The following is a 25,426-nucleotide window of genomic DNA, read 5'->3' as shown; positions in this document are numbered from 1 at the left end:
TTGTGTGCAGCATTTTTCTATTATTATTCTGGTCCTGTAATTAATCAGCTCTGGTAGGTGCTGGCAGTTCATGAGATAAAATGATTAGTATAATGTACTTTGCTGGGCATTTTGTTCCCCCATGAGGGTCTGAGGGACTTACCCTTATTTGATTTCAACTTCTTATAGTGATATTGTGTGTTTCTGCAAATGAAAGGAGAATTTGCCTGTGTTTTTATGGAAGGATTTGCTTTTGCCTCTATTTATAGCTCAATATTAAAATATCTATAGTAGTAGTGTAGCTTACACATCATTTTAACATATCAGGGTAGTCTTTCTGAGTGTGATAATTAGCTTTTCATTTAAAAACCATGTCTTCTATGCTTGAAGAAGCCAATCAGCTTTACTGTGGCTTGACATATTGTTTCTGATTGGAGAATTCTGATATTCTGCAATTTAGTGATTTTTTTAAAGGAAAAAAAATCTTTAGGCCCTGGCTTAAAACAAACAGACAAACAAACAAACAAACACACACAATTTTTAATGTCAAACTGATTCTCTCTATTTTGATTAGAAGCAAATGAAATATTTGCATTATCAGAAATAGAAATAAAAGTGGGAATGGAATAAAATCAATAGGCATTCCTATTATGGGTTTATAGAAAAGAGCTAAAAATTTCAAATGCATTTTATTTTATTCTGTCATCAGTTCCAAATAAGGTATTTAGATTTCATAAACACTGGTTATTTGAATAGAAATTAATATTATTTTTAGAAAACAACTAATTAAAACACACTTTTTCATTAGCTTTCTTTTCATTTTGCATACAAGCATACTATAAGTTAGTTTGAGCTATATCTTTTAGTAACTGACATTGATTAGACACCCATTAAACATGACAAAATAAATAGCTGAGTGCATAAGACTCATTAAGTGTAGACTTCCTGCTGTGATCTCCTTTTACCAGTTAAGAAAAGATTATTTAATTTTGAAGCCACAAGCCAAGTTCTTCTTAGTATGACCTTAAATATTATACCTTTCTTGATTATATTTCAGAAAATCTTAATGGATATCTTCCTTTAGTGCCTAGTCTCCCATGGCAGGTTCATTGATGTTAATAGATATGAAGTCTAAAAACTTCTGGTTGGATTAGTTGACCAGGCCTCAAAGTTACCTTAATACCTTCTTTTACTTTTAGAAGTTACCAAGCATCTCATTCAGTTTTTCCAGTTAAGTCAGTAAAAATAAGCTAAGATATATTTTTAATGTATATTTATTTATTTTCAGAGAGAGGGAGAGCACAAGAGCACATGGAGCAGGGGAGAGGTGGAGTGAGAAGGGAAGAGAATCCCTAACAGACTCTACCCTGTCAGCTCAGAGCCCAACGTGGGGCTCGAACCCACCAACTGTGAGATCATGACCTAAGCCAAAATCAAGAGTCAGACACTTAACTGACTGAGACACCCAGATGCCCCTAAACTAAGATAATTTTTTTAAAAAGCTAGGTGGGAAATTTTATTTCTATATATAACCTAGGAAAGGAAATAGTCTTTTTAACATTTTTCACATTTACTGAGGTGTTACATTCAGTGTTACTTTTCTTGAGTAAATACAATCAGTTCTGACTTATATGTGTTTCTTAATTATTGCCAAATCATAATTGCAGGTAACTGTGAAACATAATTAGTAGTTTAAAAATAAGTTATAAAAAGTTATTAATTACAACCCCAAACTGTAATCTGTTGCATTGAACAATTTATATCAACATTGAAATCTAAGTTTCCTGAATTTGGAAAACATAATCTAGTGAAAAAAACTTGTCATATGCTTTATATTCTCTTAACAAAATATTAATGACTACAGGTAAAAATGAAAAAAAATCTTCTTCTTCTTCTTCAAATGCTATATCAGACATAAATGTCGTATTCCAATATTTTGATTTATCATACAAATTACACAATTCAACAGGACAAATACCCATGTAAGAATTTATGAATTTTCTGAATTATATTCATGAATGTTTCTAGGGTGGCATATATATCATCTTTATACGACAATCATACTTACAACAAAGTTATATTATGATGATGGTAAATAGTGCATGAATGATTTAAAAGCTCACATGAGTGAGGAGACTTCCTGGCTGGCTTCAGATCCCATATCCTGTCTACCTCACCCACACCACTGGTGCTCTTCTTTTTCCAAGTGGCTGTGCACTTGGGTTGTCCTTGCTCCCTCTTTCCTGGGACTCTGATAGGAAACCTGTCAAGAACTTGGAAATTTTAATTCTACTTAGTTCAACTCCCATCTCTTTCTTCTCCAGCAATGAGTCTACCTTCTAACTGCTCTGGCCAAGATGCTTTCTTCAAGTCTTGCTTTACAGCAGCTGTGTGTGAGACTGGAAATCCTTGAAGTCCTTTTTCCCCCCCCCCAAGATTTTATTTAAATTTCATTTATTTAACATATTGTGTACTATTGGCTTCAGGAGTAGGATTTAGTGATTCATCACTTAGGTATAACACCCAGTACTCATCCTTAACTCAACAAGTGCTCTCCTTAATGCCCATCACCCATTTAGCCCATGACCTCCCAGCAAACATCAATTTATTCTTTGTATTTAAGAGTCTCTAATGCTTTGCCTCTGTCTCTGTTTTTATCTTATTTTACTTGTCCTTCCCTTTCCCTGTGTTCATCTGTTTTGTTTCTTAAATTCCACATATAAGTGGAATCATATGGGATTTATCTTTCTCTAATTTATTTCACTTAGCATAATACACTCTAGTTCCATCCACATTGTTCATTCTTTTTGATGGATGAGTAATATTCTATCATATATATATATATATATATATATATATATATATATATATATATATATCTGTCAATGGACATTCGGGTTCTTTCTATAACTTGACTATTGTTGATAGTGCTACTGTCAATATTGGGGTGCATATGCCTCTTTGAATCTGTATTTTTGTATCCTTTGGGTAAGTATCTAGTAGTGAAACTGCTGAGTCATAGGGGAGTTCTATTTTTAGTTTTTTGAGGTACCTCCACTCTGTTTTCCAGTGGCTGCACCAGTTTGCATTGCCACCATTAGTGCATGAGGGATCCCCTTTCTCCACATCTTCTCCAATATCTACTGTTGCCTTAATTGTTAATTTTAGCCATTCTGAAAGGTGTGAGATGGTATCTCATTATGGTTTTGATTTGTATTTCCCTGATGTTGACTGATATTGAGCATTTTTTCATGTGTCTTTATGCCATTTGTATGTCTTCTTTGGAGAAATATCTGTTCATGGCTTCTGCCCGTTTCTTCACTGGATTATTTATTTTTTGGGTGTTGCATTTGACAAGTTTATAGATTTTGGATACTAGCCATTTTTCCAATACATCATGTGCAAGTATCTTCTCTCATTCTGTAGGTTGGCTCTTAGTTTTGTTGATTGTTTCCTTTGCTGTGCAGGAGCTTTATATCTTGATGAGGTCCTAATAGTTCATTTTTGCCTTTGTTTCCTTGCTTCCAGAGACATGTCTAGTAAGAAGTTGCTCCAGCTGAGGTAAAACAGGTTGCTTCTTGTATTCTCCTCTAGGATTTTGATGGTTTCCTGTATCTCATTTAGGTATTTCATTTATTTTGAATTTACTTTTGTGTATGGTATATGAAAGTGATCCAGTTCCATTCTTCTTCATGTTGCTGTCTAGTTTTCCCAATGCTATTTGTTGCAGAGACTTTTTTTCCATTGGATATTCTCTTCTGCTTTGTCGAAAATGAGTTGACCATACATTTGTGGGTACATTTCTGGGTTCTGGGTTCTGTTCCAGTGATCCATGTGTCTGTTTTTGTGCCAGTATCATACTGTCTTGATGATTACAGCATTGTAATACAGCTTGAAGTCCGGAGTTGTGATGCCTCCCACATTGCTTTTCTTTTTCAACATTACTTTGGCTATTTGAGGTCTTTTTTGGTTCCATAAAAATTTTAGAATTATTTATTCTAGCTCTGTGAAAAATGCTGGTATTATTTTGATGGGGATTGCACTGAATACGTTGATTGCTTTGGGTAGTATAGACATTTTAACAATATTTGTTCTTCCAATGAGACCAGAACTCCTAACTATTTGGATCTGTCCTGGGGTCCATTTCATCTGTGGTGCATCTCAATATCACCCTTGTCAAAGTTTTCACTGGGAAACACAAATATTTCTCCTGGTTCTCTTCATTACTTCCTGTATTGGTGAGAAAGACACTTACTGCCCCCTTGGATCATCCTGTGACCTTTGTGCCTGCTTTATTCCCCCACTTCCTTCTATTACACACATTGTAGAAATAAATTCCTCTTCATGTCTCTGCTCCACATTCCTAAGAATGGATGTTATAAGATTAATGAGAGGAGAGATTATGACAAATCAAGACAAAGCACTGCATAATGGCAATATAAAAGGATCTATTAGACATACCAGAGAAGTGGTTTTATTTTTAGCTTTTCTGCATAGAAAAAAGAAATGATTGTGGCACATTTAATAATAATATAACCCCCTTGATAAAATAATCCTACCCTAGATCTCACCCATAAGACTCAGGTTGCTTATGGTCTTAATTGCTTTAATCTGGTTAGACTGGTTTGCCCTCAGATTTGGGGTAAGATCTTTTAGGCCAGAGAATAATCAGAGCAACCAAAAACAGAATTTCTGCCACATGGATCCCAAGGTCCTTTCAGATGTTCAGAAAACTCACTTTCAAAGAAGATTGAGTCATCTCTTTTATTTGACTGTTTCTGTCCAGTTTCAGTTTCAACTCTTTTGTCACAGATGTCACTACTGAGACAGAGAAGTAACGTGACTTAGTGTGAAGGGCAGAACTCTAGAGCAAGACTTGGATTTAAATTGTAGTTCTGACAATTACTAGCTTAGGACTTACTTGGGTAAGTTGTTTAACCTGATCTCCCTAGGCCTGGATTTATTCATCTTTGAATAGGGTGTATTATCTATGTGTGAGTGATATTGTGGTAAGTATAGAAAGTACCAGCACAACTCCTGGCACATGGAAAGAATTCAATATAGGACAATTTATTGAGCAGCTCAAAATTTATATCTTTAATCTATCCTTCTGTTTGGGTGTGGTCACTGAGGAAATGAGGTCACCTCAATACTAATTAAACACAACTTACTAGTTAATATAACACGTTTTATAGAGTGGACATTTCTTAAATATATTTTTGAATAATTGTAAGATAATATTCCTCCAAATTTTGATAACTAAAATACACGGAAAATAATGTTAGACTATGTTAAGGTGGAGACATGCTGTTAGGTGATTGGCCAATAGGACAACAGTTCTAGATAGGAAGCAGAATATTCTGGGTTAAATTTAATAAAATGCAAGCAGTAAGTAGAAGTTTTCTTTTGTTGTGTAGGGATTTGTAAGTACATATGTAATAGTATATTGGCTGTACAAGAACAGAAGAAAGGTGGAACTATGTAAAATAAAAATAAATCTTCACTTTGTGACTTTGTGTACCAAGAGGCATCTGGGCTTCAGTGCCCTTGCCTGTAAAATGAGTGTATTTTATTGCATCTTTGTGGTTCTTTCTTTTCCATCTCTAACCAATAGTATTCTAAAGTATATAATCTCTGCAAATAAAATTATTTATGTATACAAAATGTCTTAAAAAGTAGTAGTGGGTGAAACCTATATTGATATCATTTCAGATGTCCTTTAGCCAGACTTACAGATATTAAAGAAAAGTTTTAAAAGATCTACAAAGACAACTGTAATATGTTAGGTTACTGCTGTAATTTGTAATGAAGACATGATGGTACCATTAATTTTTAATGTGTTTAACAGTATTAACAGGTTACTGTGCATAATAAAATTTAAATAGTAGAATGAAAAGTGTATCAGGCAGTTTAAAGTATGTTTTATTGATGTTTTTAATATATATCTCTTCTGTAAATAAGATATCACTCTTTGACTCCATCATCCCACTATCTTTTACACTGAAGTTGCTCAGAATTTCTAAAAGGAAACAGAAGTTGTTGCTGAGCATTAAAAATATTTTTTAATCAAGGCTAGTATCATATTATTTATTATGACTTGAATAGAAAAAAATTGCACACTATATTGTTAGAAATGAAATTATCATAGAAATATTTACAACTATAGTTTGGGGGGGATACAATAATTTTTATTTTCCACCAGATCTTTATGTAGAGAAAATGAAACAAATCACCAAGGCAACAAATAATTTGCCTGAGAGACCCTGTCTTCATAGACAAAACTGTATCTTCATGCAGGTGTATAGTTCCATCTGCTCTCATGGTAGAAGCAGCACACCCATACATTCACTTTATTTGTCTAACGGGTATTTATTTATTGAATGCCTAATATGTACCTGACATATTGGAAGGCATAGGCATACGATGCACAATCTGTTACCATGGAACTTTTAGGCTAATGGCGAAAACAGCTAATTATAGAAATAACAGTAATGTGTGATAAAGGGGTGAATATAAAATGATATGGAAAGGAGCACAGGGAATTCTATAGAACCTGGTGGGCTTAAATGCGAGGTAGGCAAAAGCTTAGTTTCAGGGAAGGGTTTTCTGGGGAAGTGACAATTAAGCTGATATGTACCATGAGGGCACGATGGGGGTGGGAAAGTGTTTTAAGCAAAGTCCTAGATGTGACAGATGATAGATGATAGGTAGATAGAATAGATAGATAGATATAGATAAACAGATAATGAAGAGAAGGGAATAAAGAGAAGAAAGAGAAGACAGAGAAAAGAGATAATGGTGGATTCAAGAAAAGGAAAGCAATGTAGTTGGAACATAAGGAGTTCAAAGTGAGTGGCAAGGTACAAAGGGTGCAGAGATAAATAGGGACCCAGTTATGAGTATCAAGAAGTTGAGATGTTGTCTTAAAGGAAATAGGATTTTCCCTTTATCATTAACAATGATCCCAAACCCCAATTTTCTCTGACTTCCCACTCAGTTTGTTTCCCTGACTTGAGCTTTCTCATTCTATTTTCTGCCATATCCCTCTTTGCCCATCCTTCTGCCTATTCATAAAAATAGTGGTTTTACCTTTCACTAGCTGGATGACCTTCCCAGAACTGTATTTTTTCTTTTCCATAAGTTGGTACCTGTCGCACAGTCTTGTTTTTAGGATTTAATTAGGTGATAAATATAAAATGCTTAACATACTACCCTGTAGGGGTAGATGTACTGTTTTCTGTTGTTGTTTTTTTTAACTGGAGTCTACAGTCTCCATATCTTCCTATAGCTCCTTGGTGCTCTTCTCATATTTATCCTGCCAGTAACACTGGTTTTGATACCTGTCATCCCAACCAAGTGTCTGCATGGTGGCAGGACCACTGTACAGAGACTAGAGAGCCACAGAAGCAGGAGACATAATGGACCAGAGAAATCTACTTGGTGGCAGAGAGAGGCAGAAAAACAGCTTAAAGTAGGGAAAATTAAATAAATGTGGCCTTTTTTGTGTAGAAAAGTAGGAAAAATAGGCAATGTGAAGGGATTCCATAACTCTATTAATAACCTGGGATTAACCATTTTAATAACATAAAATATTTTAGCATATTAATTCCACTAATATAATAACCTAATTTTCCTTTATTAAGTATTTCATACAGCAGCCAGAATTATCAATCCAATACCTAAGTTCAATGATGTAACTCTGAAGTGGAAGCCCTGCTATAGCACCCTATTGAACTCAAGTTGAGTAGTTGTCCAAATTCTTACTTTAGTACACAATTCTCTTTTGATCTAGCTCTTGAATTCCTTTCCTGTCTTATTTGCCATCACTCTGCCTTGTGTTTTATATTCCAAGAATCTTAAAAATTCATGAACCAGACCATTCTTATGTCTATGCTACATTTTATGGCCTTCTTTAAACTAATTGGCATACTGGCCTTGGTGGCTCCCCTCTATTCTTTGAAGGTATCAATCATGTTCTTGCTTTGGAGACTACCATTTACTACTCCTCTCTCTAGATGGTTCTGTCTACCTATCTAAATCCTACCTGTATTCCAGGTCTGACTGTACATGCCACTCACTTTCCTAAAATCTCCAGTTAGATTATATACTCCTGGTGTTATCTTATATTATCCTATATTTCCGCCTGTCATGGTTCATAATTATGCACTGATTTATATGATTGTTTTCTCAGTGTCTCTCTCTTGACTAGACAGAGCTCCACAAGGAAAGAGACTACGTCTATTTTTCTCATTTTTGTATACATAATGTCTGGGACATTTCCTAGCACATTGAAGGAACTTGATGAATTTAATTAACTCATTCACTTTTCAGATCAACCCCATGAAGTAAAATCCTCCATATCTTAAAGATGAGGCATACTTACACAGCTGAGCAGCTTCATAGTGGGGATTCAAGTCCAGGTATTTTTTGACTTTAATATCTATACTTCTATCCACTATCATTACCCCCTTGTTGAATCATTTCAAGGTTATTATTTAGTCAAAACATACTCTTGATACTATATTTTGGATTTTGTTCATTTTCTACCTAAAACACCTAATTAAATAAAAATAATACACTCAATTAATGGTTAGTTTAAAATTATTCAGAATTAGATATAGATTTGCTGTGTTTTGGACACATATCCATAGCCTGTGAAAGTAAACTTGTAGAATGAGAAAAAAAACTTTATGAATCATGCCATCCATTTATTAATATGTCTGTAGTAAATGATCTTTTCTGCCAAACTTAATTACCAAGGTATTATTCACAACATTAGTCCTTTTTTTTTTTAACACTTTGAGGAAAAGCCACATGTGCTGTGAAGAGCTAGGAGTCTGAGAGGATTGTCCTTGGAAGACCTTTAGGTAAGGTCTTTAGACAAATGTGGGTTTGCAAAGCAAACAAGTACAAATCAAATTTTGCAAATCAAATAATATTTAAACACATTCATTGTGCTCAAAACTGAAATAAATCACATAACTCTCTTTATAAATTAGAAAAGAATATATCATAGGGCAACTTCATGGCTCAGCTGGTTAAGCACATGACTTGATCTCGGCTCAGGTTATGATCTTATAGTCCTTGAGATCATGCCCCGTGTTGGGCTCTGTAGTGACTGACAGTGCAGAGCCTGCTTGGGATTCTCTCTCTCCTATCCATCTACCCCTCCCCTAGTCTGTCTCTCTTTCAAAATAAATAAATAAACATTAAAAAAATTGAATAAAAAAAAGAATACATCACTTCTCTTTATTATGTACCCATTATTTCATCCGCATATTTGTAGATAAGATTTTTCTTTTTTTTAAATGTTTGTTTATTTTTGAGAGAGAGTGAGAGAGAAGGGGAGAGACTGAGAGAGAGGGAGAGAGAGAGACAATCCCAAGCAGGCTCGATGCCATCAGCATGGAGCCCGATGTGATGAGAGGCTTGATTTCATGGTTGGTTTATGAAATCATGACCCCAGCTGAAATCAAGTCAGATGCTTAATCAACTAAGCCAACTAGGCACCCCTGTAGATAAGATTTTCTTAAAGGAAATTACCCATGATTATAATTGCTTGAGAAACCCATCTCACTGCCTATGTATGTTTCACCAAGGGCAATATGGAAGTGTGCATTGAATCAAGGTTCAGAAAGTAAAGTTATAGACTGGGGTTTGCATTTATTATATTAGTAATCTTAGTAATTTTAGTCAATTCAGTTTACCTTTCCTGAGGCTTTTTTCTCAAGTTGGAAATGGTGATAATGATACTGGTTTATCAATATTTCTTTCACAGGATTATTGTGCAGATTCAAATGAGTTAATTTATTTGAAAAATATAAAATACTATATACATGGAAAGAGTGGCTATAATTATTGAGAGGAGGAAATCCTGAGTGAGCTGGGATCTTTTATTACCCATAGCATTATTGTAGGGTGGAGAAAATGAGAGTTGTATTCATATATGTATTAGAACTAATTTTATGCTAATTACAGTGACCCAGGCAAATTGGCCAGACATGTCTGAGGTCTCTCAGAGAACTAAGTATTGGGCAGTTCGACAGCAGTTGGCATCCACCGCTGAATCACTCAGAGGGACAGCATAGCATAGTGAAAGCACAGCCTTTGGAGTCAGATTCTTGCTCTATCAGTCAGTCATTCTGTTGTCAGGAATAAATTACTTAATTTACCTAAATCTCAGTTTCTGTATTTATAAAATGAAGTGATAATAAGCACTTCATAGGGTTGTTGTGAGGATTAAATGCAATATTCATTGCCTCCACAAATATTTACTGAGTGCATACTGTGTGTCAGGTAGTATTGTAAGCAGTAGAGATATAATAGTGAATAAATTTAACAAATGTCCCTGCCCTCAAAGAACTTACATTATAGACCTAGGAGATTGGCCATTAATAGGCACACAAATAATAAACATAATTATAGATAGTGATAAATGCTATAATTAAAAAAGCAGAGAAACGGAATATAGAAAATTGGATGAGTGTAAAAAGGGACAAGAACTACTCTAGATAGGGGTGGACAGGCATGTCCTCTCTGAAAAAATTTCTGGGAACTTGAAAGGACTAGCTTTGTGAAGATCCTGGGACAAAAGCATTCTAGGGAACAACTAGTACAAATATACACATAAGGCTTGGTATAGCGACTGTACATAACATCTAGTCGCTAAATAGCTATAGATGTTTTTATTCCTTCTCATCATCCTCTTCCTTTTCCTCCTTTTTGAGGAATTTGATATTTAAGGATAAAGTTAATAGTAAGATCAGTAATTCAATTACCCAGTTATTATTCCAGTGGTAAATTTCTATCATGTAGTCATGGAGATGGAATTTCTTCTGACTTTAGTGAATATTTCCCAGGTTTATAGGCATTTATTTGTGAGAGAAAGAGACCAAATGTTTTAACCTTTTCTTCCAGCGTGCATTCAAAATTAGTACCACATTTAAAATCCTTTGAAAATAGCCCTCTCTCCAAATTCCTCTATTCTAAACACCTACCCACACATGCCCATTTCTTGGTTTATAAGTGTATAATTCAGTTCTTGAACTAACTTTTCAAGGGATAGCAGGTTTTGTGAAAAATTGGTTTGACAGCAAATGAAAAAAAATTCTTTGGAATTTAGAATTGTATTTACGTATTAAGTTAACTTAAGTCAGAAGTTCCAGGAAAAGTTCCATTCTCTGGAGCCCTCTGAACATAAATCACTCTCCTACTCTGTTCTCTGCTCAATGGATAGTATGCCACTGTCTCAATTGTTATCAACAGTGGGATTTGATCTTGACTCTTATTTTTCCCTAAATCCCAATGTGTCCTAATTCCTATTCATTCTCCTTGCCTTGCCCATCCTCCTACCCTTTATACATTTCCACATTGCCGAGACCTTCGTTAGTCCTTGTATGTTTATACATGTGTATGTATATGTTGTGTGTATAATTTGTATTTATGTTTCAATTCTGGTTAAAACCCTTTAGGGGTTTCCTGTTCACTACTGTTCCATTATTAAACATGTGACCTGTTGATCAGGGACAATGTCATCCCTTCAGAGCTTGTTAGATATACAGAATTTCAAGCCCCATGTGAGAACTACTGAGTCAGAACCTTCATTTTAGCAAGATCTCTAGCTGATTTTGCACACTAAAGTTTGATGAACACTGACCTGCAGGATAAGTTTGCATAGCCTCTGTGTTATATACATGGCCTCGTGTTTGGGCCCTTGCCTAACTTTCATATCTCAGATTCCATCATCCTTCATGCCTTAATTTGAACTACAGTCACTTACATTTGTTTCCCCAAATAATCTGAGTTCCTTTCTCCCATTTTTGCCTGATTTCTTTATGCCTAGAATGCCTCTCAACTTTCTACCCTTACCTAATAAGCTTCTACTTGACCTCTAAGACTCATTTAAATGCAGATTCCTACATAAGCACTACGTAAATAACTGCCTTACCAGACTTAGCCTGTGACTCTCCATGTATCTGTGTAATAGCCATTATAGTGCTGATAGGTATACCATTAAGTGTTGACTTATTCTTTCATCTAACAGACATTTGATAGATATTGCATTGTTGAATATGTGTTTAAGAATGAAAGGATGAAATGCTTCCTTCCTGCAACTTATACACACACACTTATGCACCTGTATGTGTGTGTGTGTATATATATATTTATATATATATGTATATATATATACGTATATATATATGTATATATATATATACACACACACATATGTATGTGCACATATGCACAGGTATATGTAATGTGTACTTTGATGGATAGACTATTCAGTTGACAGGCAATTGGTGAACTTAATCTGTGAATGGTTGCTGGCCTGAAATGACACTTTAATTTTTTTTTTAACCTTTATTTATTTTTGAGACAGAAAGAGACAGAGCATGAACGGGGGAGGGTCAGAGAGAGAGGGAGACACAGAATCCGAAACAGGCTCCAGGCTCTGAGCCATCAGCCCAGAGCCTGATGCGGGGCTTGAACCCACGAACCGCAAGATCATGACCTGAGCCGAAGTCGGGCGCTTAACCGACTGAGCCACCCAGGCGCCCCTGAATGACACTTTAAATATCATTTTAATGTAAGAGAAAAAGACTAAAGGAGATAAAAGTCCTCACACACACGGAGAAAAATGGCAACTGGATCATATCTATGATAAACCAGCTCTAAAGATCATCATGTAAACTTCTAAAATTCAAGCATAAAAATACTTATAAGTCAATGGCACTTTTTATTAAATAAGAGCTAAAGCAGTCAGATTGGTAAAATAATGCCAACTCATGTCCATTAATTTCACAGAAATTTTATATAATATGATACTTAATCTTGTTTTGGAGAAAATTAGTTGACTTTACAACATGTATATAATATATTTAACATACATATATTATAAAGGTATAGAATTTTTTTATACAGTATATTTTTTACTATAAAAACATTAATAGAAAGCTATACAATAGAAAATTTTAAAAATGACTTTAGTGTCCTAAATTATTAGGTCATGAATGAATTGAAGAATTAAAGAATTGAAAGAGATTTTTTAAAATTTTTTTCCCCCAAAGCAGGATGAATTATGTTGCAATCAGCTTTCAAGATACAAACTTGTCTAGGAAAGGAATGTGAATTCATAGCAATTCTATCTGCTTTTGGTTTTTTTTTTTTTTACATTGCTTTACATTTTGAGAACAAAGTATATCAGTACCATTGACTGGTGTTACCCCAAATAACCTCCACAAGGAAAAAAAAAACTGTACTAATGATTATTACATGGAATTTGTCCAACTAACCACAGATAACACGGCATTATGGAAAAGGGGTCCCAAATGGATGTTATGGTATTCTGTAGTTGAGATCTGAGTTAAAAATTTTAAGTCCTTCAAATATTTCCTTAAAATTATTCTGAGACCCTTAGACAGAATGCCTCAAAATAATCCAATGTATCACTTTTAAAAGTAACATTATAGTCAGTAATATTCTCCCTGAAGACCACTTACTCACATTTCCAAAAAAAAAAAAAAGAAAAAGGGATATCCGAAAGTCAAATTTTAAGGTATGAATCATACCATTTATTATCTCCACCAGTAGGAATTTTGGTTGCTGCATAAAACATAGTTCAAAAAGTGTTAATTTAAAAAAAAGTACTCTTCCTGTATTTTATGTTTTTACAAAGAGGTATATAATTTATCATGTTGTATTTATGATATCACACAATAACATAAATTATTTATTTTCAAATACAGTCCTAATTAGAAAAGGTGAAAAGGGGTTCTAAGTATCTTGCTGAAAATCATTTGCTAACAACACCATAAATAAAACCATGTATTTTTAGCAAAACTAATCCTTCTTCCCAGTCTTTGTTACGAATCTCCTATGATTTCAAACTACAGTTCTTTCTTGCTAGTCCTTTAAAATAAAACTGTCCTGAAGTAATACACATGTAATTTAGTCAGCAATCTGAAGTTCTATTTAAATCGAGGACAGGTCTAATTGCTAGTTCTTCCTGGCTGACTGCTTGATGTTGGCTATGGCACCTGATCTACAAAAGTCAGCACTTTCTTGATTAACATTTGTCCAAAAACATATATTCATAAGTGTCAGGAAGACAAGGCACATACAAAAATAATATCAACTGATCCTCTTTCCTTTGTATTAAGTTTTGCCAGAATTTTAATTATCTGAGAAACATCTCTATAAGAGAGCACTGTGTTCCTTTAAACTGATGACATTCCATGTGTATTTTTCAGAAAACACTATCCAATGTATATGCATTTTTTGAAACTCAAGAAGATTATAAGAACAAATTGATATGAATTGCATATTTAATAGGTTGTAATTATGTCTTATCAAAAGCTCAACTTTTTTAATCCTTTATTCTTTGGAAATATGGTAATTGTTCCCTTTCCCATGTAGTTAATTATAAATTTCAGGAAGAATTAAGTAGGCTAAAACCCTTTACTTTTTTTTTCTTTGTCTCTATGGTAGCAGTGAGAATAGAAATGAATTGCTTTGATCTTGTTTCTGAATGGCATTTCTTTCCTCAAAGTATGGACCTTATTTTGTGGACCTGAAATTTTAGATATATTTTATTAAGTGTTAATTCAAGGGAAGCATTTTTTACAGATGAACCTAAAAATGTGTCAGAAAGAAAAATGCAGTTTATTTTAGAAATCACAAGCTTTGTTTCCATAAGAGTTTGTAGTTTAAAATAGATAAGAACTGTCAATGAAGAATATTCTTTGACTATAGTAGTGCATAACATCCAAAGTTTGTTTCTTGCAAGGAGGAAGGTATGATTGTAGTCCTTTCTTCTTGTCTTCTTGTGTCAATAGGATGTAGAGACAACGTGTAAATATTAATGATATTCAAAGTATTTTGCAAGACTATGGTTTTAATCTTATATTTAGAGGCTTAAATTATTCTATCATATCTAACTCTGCACAGCAATAATTCAACTTCCAAAGACTTCTAGAGCTTCAGGGAATATTGGGACATGCTTCCACAAAGTGCTAAAATACGATAATACACTTTTTAGAATTGTTTCTGAACAATGATTTCAAGTATGTGATCCCAGACTGCAGAGTCAATTTCTGACTCCCAAATTTAGTCATTTAAAATTACACTATTTCAGATATTCAACTTAGATTTAAAATTTACATTTAAAATTCCTGATGTTTGCTAAGTACTTGCTTATATTTTTTCTCATTTAATTTTCATAATGATTGTGTGAGGTAAATATTATTATTTTATACTCAGAGGTGAGAAAATAGACTTAGAGGAGCTAATTAATCCCTGATTGGTAAGATAAATATATATGTGTGTGTATATATATATGTAAAGTTTAGTTATTTTGAGAGAGAGAGAGAGTGAGTGGAAGCATGAGTGGGGGAGGGGCAGAGAGAGAGCCAGAAAGAATCCCCAGCAGGCTTCAGGCTTACTGCAGAGCCCAACAACGGGGCTTGAACTCAAGAACCATGAGATCATGACCTGAGCTGAAATCAAGAGTTGGACATTTAACTGACAGAGCCACCCAGATGCCCCAATAAGATAAATATTAATATTTACACAATATAAATATATTTATCTTAAAACTGTTAGAATATGTACTAGAACCCTGGCCTAAATCTTAAATAATCCTTATAATAATCCTTTAAACTGGGGATTTTTCTCTCCAATTTACAGATGAGGAAACCAAAACTCACAGAGACTAAGAAACAGATCTAAAGTTTCAAATCCAGAAAGTGAAAACTGGCATTCTAACCCAGGTCAAGAGGATTCTTAACATCCTAACAGTATTAAATACCTTTGTCTATAGCCTTTGACGGTGAATGTGATAACAGAATGGACTAACAACACATGTCAAATGCCTGGCATCTAATAAGTGCTCAATAAATATTATTTTATTATACATCTAGAAAATACCTTCTGAATCTAAGTCCTTGGGCCCTAGATTGATACCATGCAATGTCAAGTTACAAAAGTCAGCATGTATAATAAATCTTTAAATGTCACCAGCCTGAGAATTCAGAGCCTATCTCACTCATCAGAGTTGATTTATCCAGGTAGCCAGCTGGCTAAAATATTATTTTAGCATAGAGGGTTTAATCCTTTTAGCCACAGATTGCACCTTTGTTAACCTGGGCAAATGCCTGACTGGAGTCACAAGGGATTTTGGAAAGCATGAACGTGACTCAGCACTGCTATCACACACTGAAAAACCATTATGCTCAGCATCCTATAAAGAATGGGTCAGCAGCATTTTCATTTACAGAAGAGGCAAATGCATGACTCCTCAGCATGGCTTCAGTCTTAGTAAGGATTTCCTCAGAAACAAATTAGGCCACCTTATTTTAAATATCTTTGAAACCTGAGAAAATAAAAGAAAGCAAGTAGAAAGACAAGCCCAGAAAGGGTTGAAGTCATTGTAATGAAGAATTATCAGGAATTATGTACAAAATGGAACAAAAAGGTTAACAGTAAACTTGAATATGTTTTGTATCTATAAGTGATACATTGAACAAACAGGGTTCATGGGATGTAATGATAGAAGCCACGTAATGGCTCCCCGTTTTTTGCCTAATATTTCTTAGTGTCAGTAATCTCTACCGTGTTGTCTAGATGAAAACTTGGGTAGTCCCATAACTTTTTATGAATTTCCAGTTATTTGCAAGGAACTAAAAGTCATGCAATCACTTAAAATAACAAATACAGTTTCAATTTAGTAATTTAAATTGTCCAGGTCCAAACATTAATTGTAACTGTGAACACTTTTCCAGATGAAAGTTTTCTCTTCCCTACTATATAGTATAGTATAGTATAGTATAGTATAGTATAGTATAGTGAGATATATATATATATATCCTTAAATATAAGAAAGGATCCTGTAGCCTTTTCTATTTTTCTTCTCCATTTGCTAGTTGGTAATTCATCCTTCCAGGTTTGGAACATGAGAGAGAAGTAAAAATAAGAAAGCAGAAAGTTCTTATTGGACTGAGATTATGATACGTTTTGCTCTCTGAAACTGACATGTAGTAATAAAGATAATAATAACAAATACAAAGAAAATAGCTGACATTTTCATAGTGCTGATTACTTATAGAAATAGTTCTAAGTTCTTGTATTAATTCCTTTAATCTTCATAACTGAAGCAAAGGGAGGCTAAGCAATTTGCCCAGTGTCACCTTGCCAGGAAAATGTTGTACTGGGATTTTAACCCAGGCAGTCTAGCTCTAGATCCTATCTTTCATGAGCACTGTTGTGGGTCGTGGGGATTTTTCCCTTCTGGGTCTCTTTGACTAAATCTTCTGTAATGTGGATGATGTATTTCTTTAGCCCCAGGTTTTTCAGCAGTGCACCCACACAAAGGGTTGTCTTGGCAGGCATCATAATGGCTCCAGGATGGCTTTTTTTTTTTTTTTTTTTTTTTTTTTTTGCCTTGACAAACTCTGGAAGTGCAGGCTGGCCCAAATGAAGCCACTTCTCCTGAGGCGATAACCAATTTGCCATGTTCTCTTGCTCATTAAATTTTTCAGGTGGGAGTCATATCCAAGTATAACCTCCCAAATTCCAGGAGGTTGTATCAACTCTAGGTATAGGCCCACTGAAGCCTCATTTACTAATTTAAGTGAAAATGAGATCCCCTACCCCAGCCCTCCTGCAAATAAATCCCTTTAGAAACCTCTGAACACATAACCCTTCCATAACCTCATCATAGATAAGGGTTCAGAGACTTGAAAGTAGTTCTTGGTAATTTCCTTTGAAACTAAAGCACCTCCTTTGGAATCTCAGTTTTATCATATGTTGATGTCTTAGACAAGACTACCAATATAACATTGTGTATCTATACTGTACTTTTCTGCCTGGGAAAATTTGATTTTCTCCTTTTCTTTAACAACTTACTCTAAAATTGCACATCTTTATGGCAAATAAGGAAAAGAATTGGATAAAAACATTTATTTGCTCAAGTAAATTATTCATACATATATGTGTATATATATATATACATTATATGTCTATGTATATACATTTTATATATAAGTTGAATCATACACACACACACACACACACACACACACACACACACACACACATATAGTATTTGGAGGCATCCTGGGAGTTTTGTGGGGTGTTTTTTCAACTCTTTTTGAAAATTCCCTTAACTCTTGGTGTACTGGAGCATATATTGAATTACAAGTCAGAAAATGTATTTTCTATCAATTTTGTAAATAATTTGTTTATAATAATTAATACTTTAAATAGAATTACTCATCACATTTATAAAGTACCTTACAGTTCATTTGCACAAAAATTATTACATGTCATTATAGTTCTGCCATGCAAAAAGCCACTTAGTTTTGCCCTTTGGGCATCATGTTTCCATGTCTGTTTCCTTTTCCATCAAGCACCTGAGAGTTTTAAAAAAGATGAAAGACACCTCAAGTACTTTTCCAAATACTCTACTCGGGAAATCCTCCTGTGTTTTATATAGGATCAGGACTGGATCCATCTAGGTCTGTCCACTCCTTCATGGAACTTATTTGTCCCACACCCTGTTGTCCATGCACTCACTGTTAACTAGAGATAAATGAGGGGAAAGGCAGAAGTCAGCTGTCTGTGTAGCATAGAATAGTTCTTTCTCTTCAATCCTGTGTTTCTGAGGCCAAGAGTTAAGGGGCTTCCTGACCAAGTCCTAGAATACCTTGATTCAACACTATCAGATGATACCTGGTGCACTTTATCTCAAAGGCCATCTACTCATTCTTTTCCCCTCCTAAAAGCTTTATTTGAAAACTGAAGTGTCTCTTCTATAAAGGTCTTCCTTATTTACCCAGTCAGAGTTCAGTACTCTTCCCTTTATCCTGAATTTCTCTGCACAGTTTTTCATAACCCTTTCTCATCCATTATTCCTGCCCCCCAAATGGGTGAGATTGATCTTTTTGATTGGCCCATGTCATGTTTTAGTTGTGTCATATAAATATTTCTTCATAATTGCATGCTTATGAGGTCATTTTTTTCCTTAGACTCAGAACATTTTTTAGACAGAGACTGAGTCTTGGTGTATCCTTACTCCTAATACAGTAGCTGACACATAATAATTTCTCATTGAATATTGAGCAACTAAATGAATGAATGAATGATCCTAATATTTAACCCTGTTTTCTTTTTAAAACATGTTTATATTTAATTTTTTAATTTTAATTTTTTAGAGAGAGAGAGAACATGAGTGAGAGAGAGGGGCATAAAGAGAGAGAGAGAGAGAGAGAGAGAGAGAGAGAGAGAGAGAAAGAGAGAAAGAATGAACGCATCTCAAGCAGGCTGCACTACCCTTAGCAAAGAGCCCAACTTGAGGTTTGATCCCAGGATCCTGGGATCATGACCTGAGCCAAAATCAAGAGTCAGATGCTCAACTGACAGAGCCATCCAGGCACCCCAACCCTGTTGTACATGTAACATGCTATTATATCTCCTAAAAGGTTGGGATCTCTTTGGAGAAAGAATATTTAAATTTTGAAATTTCTAAATTTTATGTCTCTCTATATAGCTATCATGGTGTCTTCCATGCAATAGATATTTGGTAAATGAATGGTTGGATAAATTAATGAATGAATATTGTACAGTAACTTATGAGACACTTCTCAATCCAGAAAAAAAGCCCTATGATTGCAAGAATCATTTCACTGTGACTATAACAATAAAACCTTTCAGCTTGTTCTCTGCTTTCAGAAGAACATGCTGTTTTGAATGAAGCATTTAGGTCAAATTTTTATTTGGATGAATCAGTTCTTGCCCTGCCACACACAAACTTGTTCGGAGGATTAAATGACTAAAATATCTATATAGGTACTTTGTATACTCCAAAGCACTCTAACAGACATATGCAAGCCCCTGATATTCAGAAAAATCCTCACTCTTTCAGAGGATGGGATGCATTGGGTAGAAAATCTTTAGAGTTTTCTTTGTCAAGTGTATGTCACTATTCAAATTCTCTGTAGTTATATATTTATATAATCAATCTGAGCAGTAATTGTCCAGTGTACTTGGCTCGTTTGTTCCGGATATTCCAGATTGAAATATGTCAAGATATTATAGTCTGGAAAAGACAACCAAGGAAGATGAGAGCCTTGAAAACATCAACCTGTCTAAACAGCACAGTGTTTTTAAAAGACCAAAACCCACTGCTAGTTTTGTCTCTTTAGAGAACATGTTTTCCAGGGTTAGCATTGCAGATCCTAGAATCCTGATCAAATCATATATCAGTGATCTGTGGGTAGGTATGAATATCCAGGGTAGATGGATGGAAGAGCAGGAGAAATGAAAGCTCTGTCTTTAAGATAATTTGTCACCAACTTTCTTCTTAAAATCTTGCTTGGAGAGCTGGGCTGGCCCCTTGGGGAATTCTAACTTTCCCTCTGGATTTTTGCCTTCTTAAGAATTAACTTAAAGGTTGGGGCACCCTGGTGGCTCAGTTCATTGGATGTCCGACTTTGGCTTAGGTCATGATCTCACAGTTTGTGAGTTTGAGCCCTGCCTCTGGCTCTGAGCCTGGAGCCTGCTTTGGATTCTGTGTCTCCCTCTCTTCTGTCCCTCTCTGGCTTGCACTCTCTTTCTCTCAAAAATACATAAACATTAAAAAAAAAAAAAGAATTAACTTAAAGGTAGGTTTGAGGGTGTCCTTTCCCTTAGTATTTGTTCTGTTTCTAGATGACCTGTAAGGGGTGGGGATCTGTCAAGTAGGTGGTACCCCCCAGCTCTTCTGACCACTGTGCCCACATTAAATGTTAGCAACAATATTGAAGAAGGAGAATACAAACTTGTAAGGAAAAAAAAAATTCAACCTTTTACTTCAACTACTGTGGAAGTTCCGTTGACCCTTGTTAGGTCTTATCTTCTTTAAAAGTTGATGGAAGGACTAGAGTGTATTATGCTAAGTGAAATTAGTCAGAGAAAGATAAATATCATATGACTTCACTCATATGAGAACTTTAAGAAACAGAAAAGATGAACACAAGGGAAGGAAGCATAAGTAATATAAAAACAGGGAGGGGGGACAAAACATAGGAGACTCTTAAATATGAAGAACAAACAGAGGGTTACTGGAGTGGTTATGGGAGGGGGGATGGGCTAAATGGGTAAGGGGCATTAAGGAATCTACTCCTGAAATCATTGTTGCATTATATGCTATCTAATTTAGATGTAAGTTAAAAAAAAAAGTAGATGGAAGGAAGGTTTAGGAAAAACCTAAGGTTAGGCCTTTCAATAAACAAACTTGAGTTGAAAGCTCTTGTGAGGCCATCTCTACTGACTGTTCTCAACCTTTGTTATATCTCAAACTCACAGAAGAATAATTATATCTTATGGTAAACGGTAGATCAGAACGATAGGGGTTTTCAACTGGAGGGTGCACCCCTTTGGAATAGGGAACATATTAAAATCTTGGAAAGAATGTGAAGTTTGGAAAAGATCCATGGGTAAATGACACTTCTCTCCACACTGAATTTAATCTAATGAAATCTTCTTATTTTATACATAAGAAAAGTGAGATTTAAAGTTTTAAAGTAACTTTCCCCAGGTTTCACAGATGGATTAATGGGAACCCTATTGAAATCCAAGATTCTGACATATTCTGATTTAATTTTTTTCTGGTCACACACTATGCATAGTAATTTATGTCCGTGTGGCCTCTGTCTTCAGTAGGCCTTTTCATGTGTCTGCCCCTGTATAATTATACTGTTAATCTGCTCCATTAAAGTACTAATGGTAGAGAGCCTCGGTGGCTCAGTTGGTTAAATGTCCAACTTCAGCTTAGGTTGTGATCTCAAGGTTCATGAGTTTGAGCCCCACATCGGGCTCTGTGCTGACAGCTCAGGAGCCTGCTTCGGATTCTGTGTCTTCCTCTCTCTCTGCTCCTTGCCCATTCATGCTCTGTCTCTGTCTCTCTCTTTCAAAAATAAATAAACATTAAAAAAATTAAAAAAAAAACCAAAAACCACTGATGGGAAGGCCTTAGGATCCAAAGCGCATGTAGTAATGGAGTCAGAGAGACACAGATTTCCATCTTTATGCTGTGCATCCATAAAAGCTCAAACCCTCTTTATTTATGCCCACATCACACTTTATGAGTACTTATATTCCCCCACCCAGGCATAGCTCAATTATTATTTGCCACTTTGCCATGTGCTCCTTACAGATAAACATTATCTAGGTACAAAACAAGCTTATTACTACTACTAATGGTAACTATTATAAATTATTATAAAAAGGATATTCCTCACCATTAATATTGTTTGTAATTAATTCTCATAATTATAAATAATAATAATTAGCATTTTAAATAGCATTTTAGAATTTCAAAAAGCTTAACCTCATGTATAGATAAATTATATTTATTTATCTGGCTTAAGCTATCAGAAAAGGAAAATAAAATTTCCCTGTTACTTTGTGTGTTCTTGCAAATTGTGGCAATGGTCTGAGGTGAATCTATATCTATCGTCTAATAATATTTGTATGAACAAGGCAAGATACTAACACTGTTTTACATATGTGACTACCAAGACTCAGCACATCTCTTGGAAGCAAGTGCATGGTTGAGCTTAGCTTCAAACTGTGGTCATCTGACACTAGTCAAGTTTACTTTATGTACCCTGTTGATACTATATGTCATATTTTGATTTAAATAAGAAAATTGAGCATGGATATTGATGATCTAAGTGTATTTTTGTGGTGGCTTTATCAATAATCACTCAAACAGCACTTCAGAGTTTAGTGATGCCTTAAAAATAGATCACCTAAATAAAGGTTGTTCTAAAAAGCTTACAAATCACAAAAAAATAATTTTTAGCACAAGTGTTGAATTTAATATTTTATTCCAGTTAAATAAGACATATTAGGATCATTGATAATGTGGAATTGCATTAGCTGATGACATGTCTTAAGCCCCATTAATTGGATAGAAATTGAAAAATACAAGAGACATCTTCTCATAGAGGGTGGATACATGTGCACAAGAGTCAGTCAGATTCTTGATGTAATCTGAGCTATGCTGCTTTCTGCTAGGGTAGCTTTTAGGCAAGTTGCTTACTGTCTCTGAGCCTCAGTTTACTCCCCTGTAGAATGGGAATACTAACACTTCTATCCATATTTGTTGTGATGACTAGTGATAATACAATGGGTCTAGAACAATCTTTAGCATATTTACTAGCTCAATAAATCAGAGCTATATTTTTTATGATTATTGCTAGCATTATTATTAGATGTTTATATTATAATGGAGTGTAGAATAAAGTAAATAAAAGGTAAGCGATGTTTTATTTGAATCACCCCCTTCCCTTTTTTAACACTTATGAGTTCTCATTATTATAGGGATGAAGCAGTATTGTTACTTAAAGGGAAGAGCTTCATTCTTTCTACAAAGCCAATTAGAAATGAATTTATAGGAGTTACAACAAAAGAATAGGTCAGCTAGAGATAAATTTCTTATGTAAAAAGAAATGCCTGGCAAATGCCTTACAATGTCAAATCTCTGTGTTCCTTGTTTCATTTCTTTGCATCTCATTTTCTGATGTGACAAGAAAGACCTCTAAGATCTGTTCTATGTAGCTCTACATCCTGGGGTTCTATGAAATGCCCCAGGGAGAATCAATACCACTAGCTCACAGTCTGGAAGGGAAGACAAGTAAATGAGTCTATCTGTACCTTAATGGATGTGATCTTGAATGGGTACAGCAAGTATCATTGTTGTCTGAGAGCCTAGAAGAGAGGAGACAAGTTTTACTTCTGAGTTCTCACATGGTTCCCACTGGGGCCTGTAAGGCCAGCTGCTGAAGAAGCCTGGGGCCAAAAACCTAGTCCGTAGAGTAATATGAACAACAGCAAAAGATAATTTCTTATGCCTTGATAAGAGGAGAAATTACATACCTAGTTTTCTGCAGCACTGCACCAAAAAATCATCCTCAAAAGCTTCTCCTATACTTGTAAATAAGGTAATAAACACCGTGATGATAAACATGTCAGCTTGTATATATTTCTGTACATAATATATAAAACATAACATCAATTTTACTTATTTCCAGCAAAACCAAGGCAAATGCCCAGCCCAGAACTGTTCAGTGGAAGCCCCTGCTTGGATGCCTGTCCACCACTGTACTGTAAGTTTGATTATTTCAAAATTGGCTAAAGAACTATTTTTATATTTTGGAACAACTTTAGTGGAATGGGCTAGAATCCTTTCTGAAATTCTAGAAAGGAGAATGTACTTTCAGAAAGCTCTGTATTATAATAAATACCTGTGATTAGGGATTTATGCATTTTTTGGAGTCAGGATAATTTGCAAAAGATTTATTTAAATGGGTTATTGATGATTTAGATTTGGATAGTCATTAAAATGAATATATTTGCACATGTGTTTTTTTTCAGTAGCTGCATATTCAGCAATACTTGATTTTAGATGCTTTAGAGAAGGATGCTTTCTCTTCTGTCATTGTTGTGTTGACTGTTTAATAGTGATGAGTACACAGATTTCCAATTTTCAAGTCTTTCAGGTATAATAATAGTCTCTGCATTTGTGTGAAATCTTCCATCAGAGAATTTTCAAGTGCCTTAGAAACAAACAGGTACTATGTCATTATCCCTGTGTTACCAATGGGAGATTTAAACGCAAAGGGAGTAAGAATAGTGCATCAATTCTAAAGCTGTGAATAGTCCCAGACACCCTAACTCTCCTTTCATGAACTCATTCTACTACACTGTGATACAAAGTAAGTGAAGAAAGTGGCTGATCTGGATGATACTCTCCAAATGTGCATTGCCTGATAGATAGGATAGTAGTTCCTTTGGGAAATGTGTGTGCTGTAACAGTTTGCCTATCATAAAATAATTTGTGTGTGATGGGGACAAGGAGTTTGAAAATTATTTTTTTGGTCATTCCCCTCATTGGACCTACCTTGCAAGCAATGTAATGTGATATGTGGAACTTCTTAAATGTCCTCATCTATTGTTGAGGTACCAGCTCCTGAAAGGTGCAGCCAGCTATCATAGCATGACTTATGCCTGCCTTCTAAGGCAGTAGGCCTGCAGGAGCCTACTTTTCATTCAGATTTGTAAGAGCATGAAGACTCCTTGTTTTTGTTTATTTGTGGAAGGAGGAGAAAGTGGGATCACTTTTAATGAAGGAGAGATGATGATGCAAAATTTTGGAGGCATTCCTGCAGTGCGGAGGCAGCCCAGACTTGCTGGAGACTTGGAGAATAAAAATGTCACACTTTTGTGAGCAGATGGTCAGAGGGGAGTGTGTGCTTAGGGACTCTGCTGATGTCAGGAAAAGGATGAGTTTTAATAATTCTCTTTCTTTATGTGTCACTCCTTTTATTGTATCCCTGATGATATTGTCTCATGATTACTGGTTTATATGTCTATTGCACCAAAGAGACTGTGTGCTACTCAGGGT

The 25,426-nt window shown here is 35.0% G+C and overlaps 1 protein-coding gene across 3 annotated transcripts in view; it reads left to right on the top strand.

Annotated features, from left to right (window-relative positions):
- The window catches only part of DLG2 (discs large MAGUK scaffold protein 2), a 2,057,646-nt gene that overhangs the window by 503,181 nt on the left and 1,529,039 nt on the right, over window positions 1-25,426 (top strand). For all 3 annotated transcript variants that reach the window (XM_053202597.1, XM_027039894.2, XM_053202582.1), the window contains one exon: window positions 24,054-24,128. In XM_053202597.1, the coding sequence (XP_053058572.1) occupies window positions 24,054-24,128 (75 nt within the window). The remainder of the gene's footprint in view (window positions 1-24,053; window positions 24,129-25,426) is intronic.

This window comes from Acinonyx jubatus, chromosome D1 (assembly GCF_027475565.1).
Source record: "Acinonyx jubatus isolate Ajub_Pintada_27869175 chromosome D1, VMU_Ajub_asm_v1.0, whole genome shotgun sequence".
Classification (NCBI taxonomy): domain Eukaryota; kingdom Metazoa; phylum Chordata; class Mammalia; order Carnivora; family Felidae; genus Acinonyx; species Acinonyx jubatus.
This window is presented reverse-complemented; position numbering and strand designations above follow the sequence as displayed.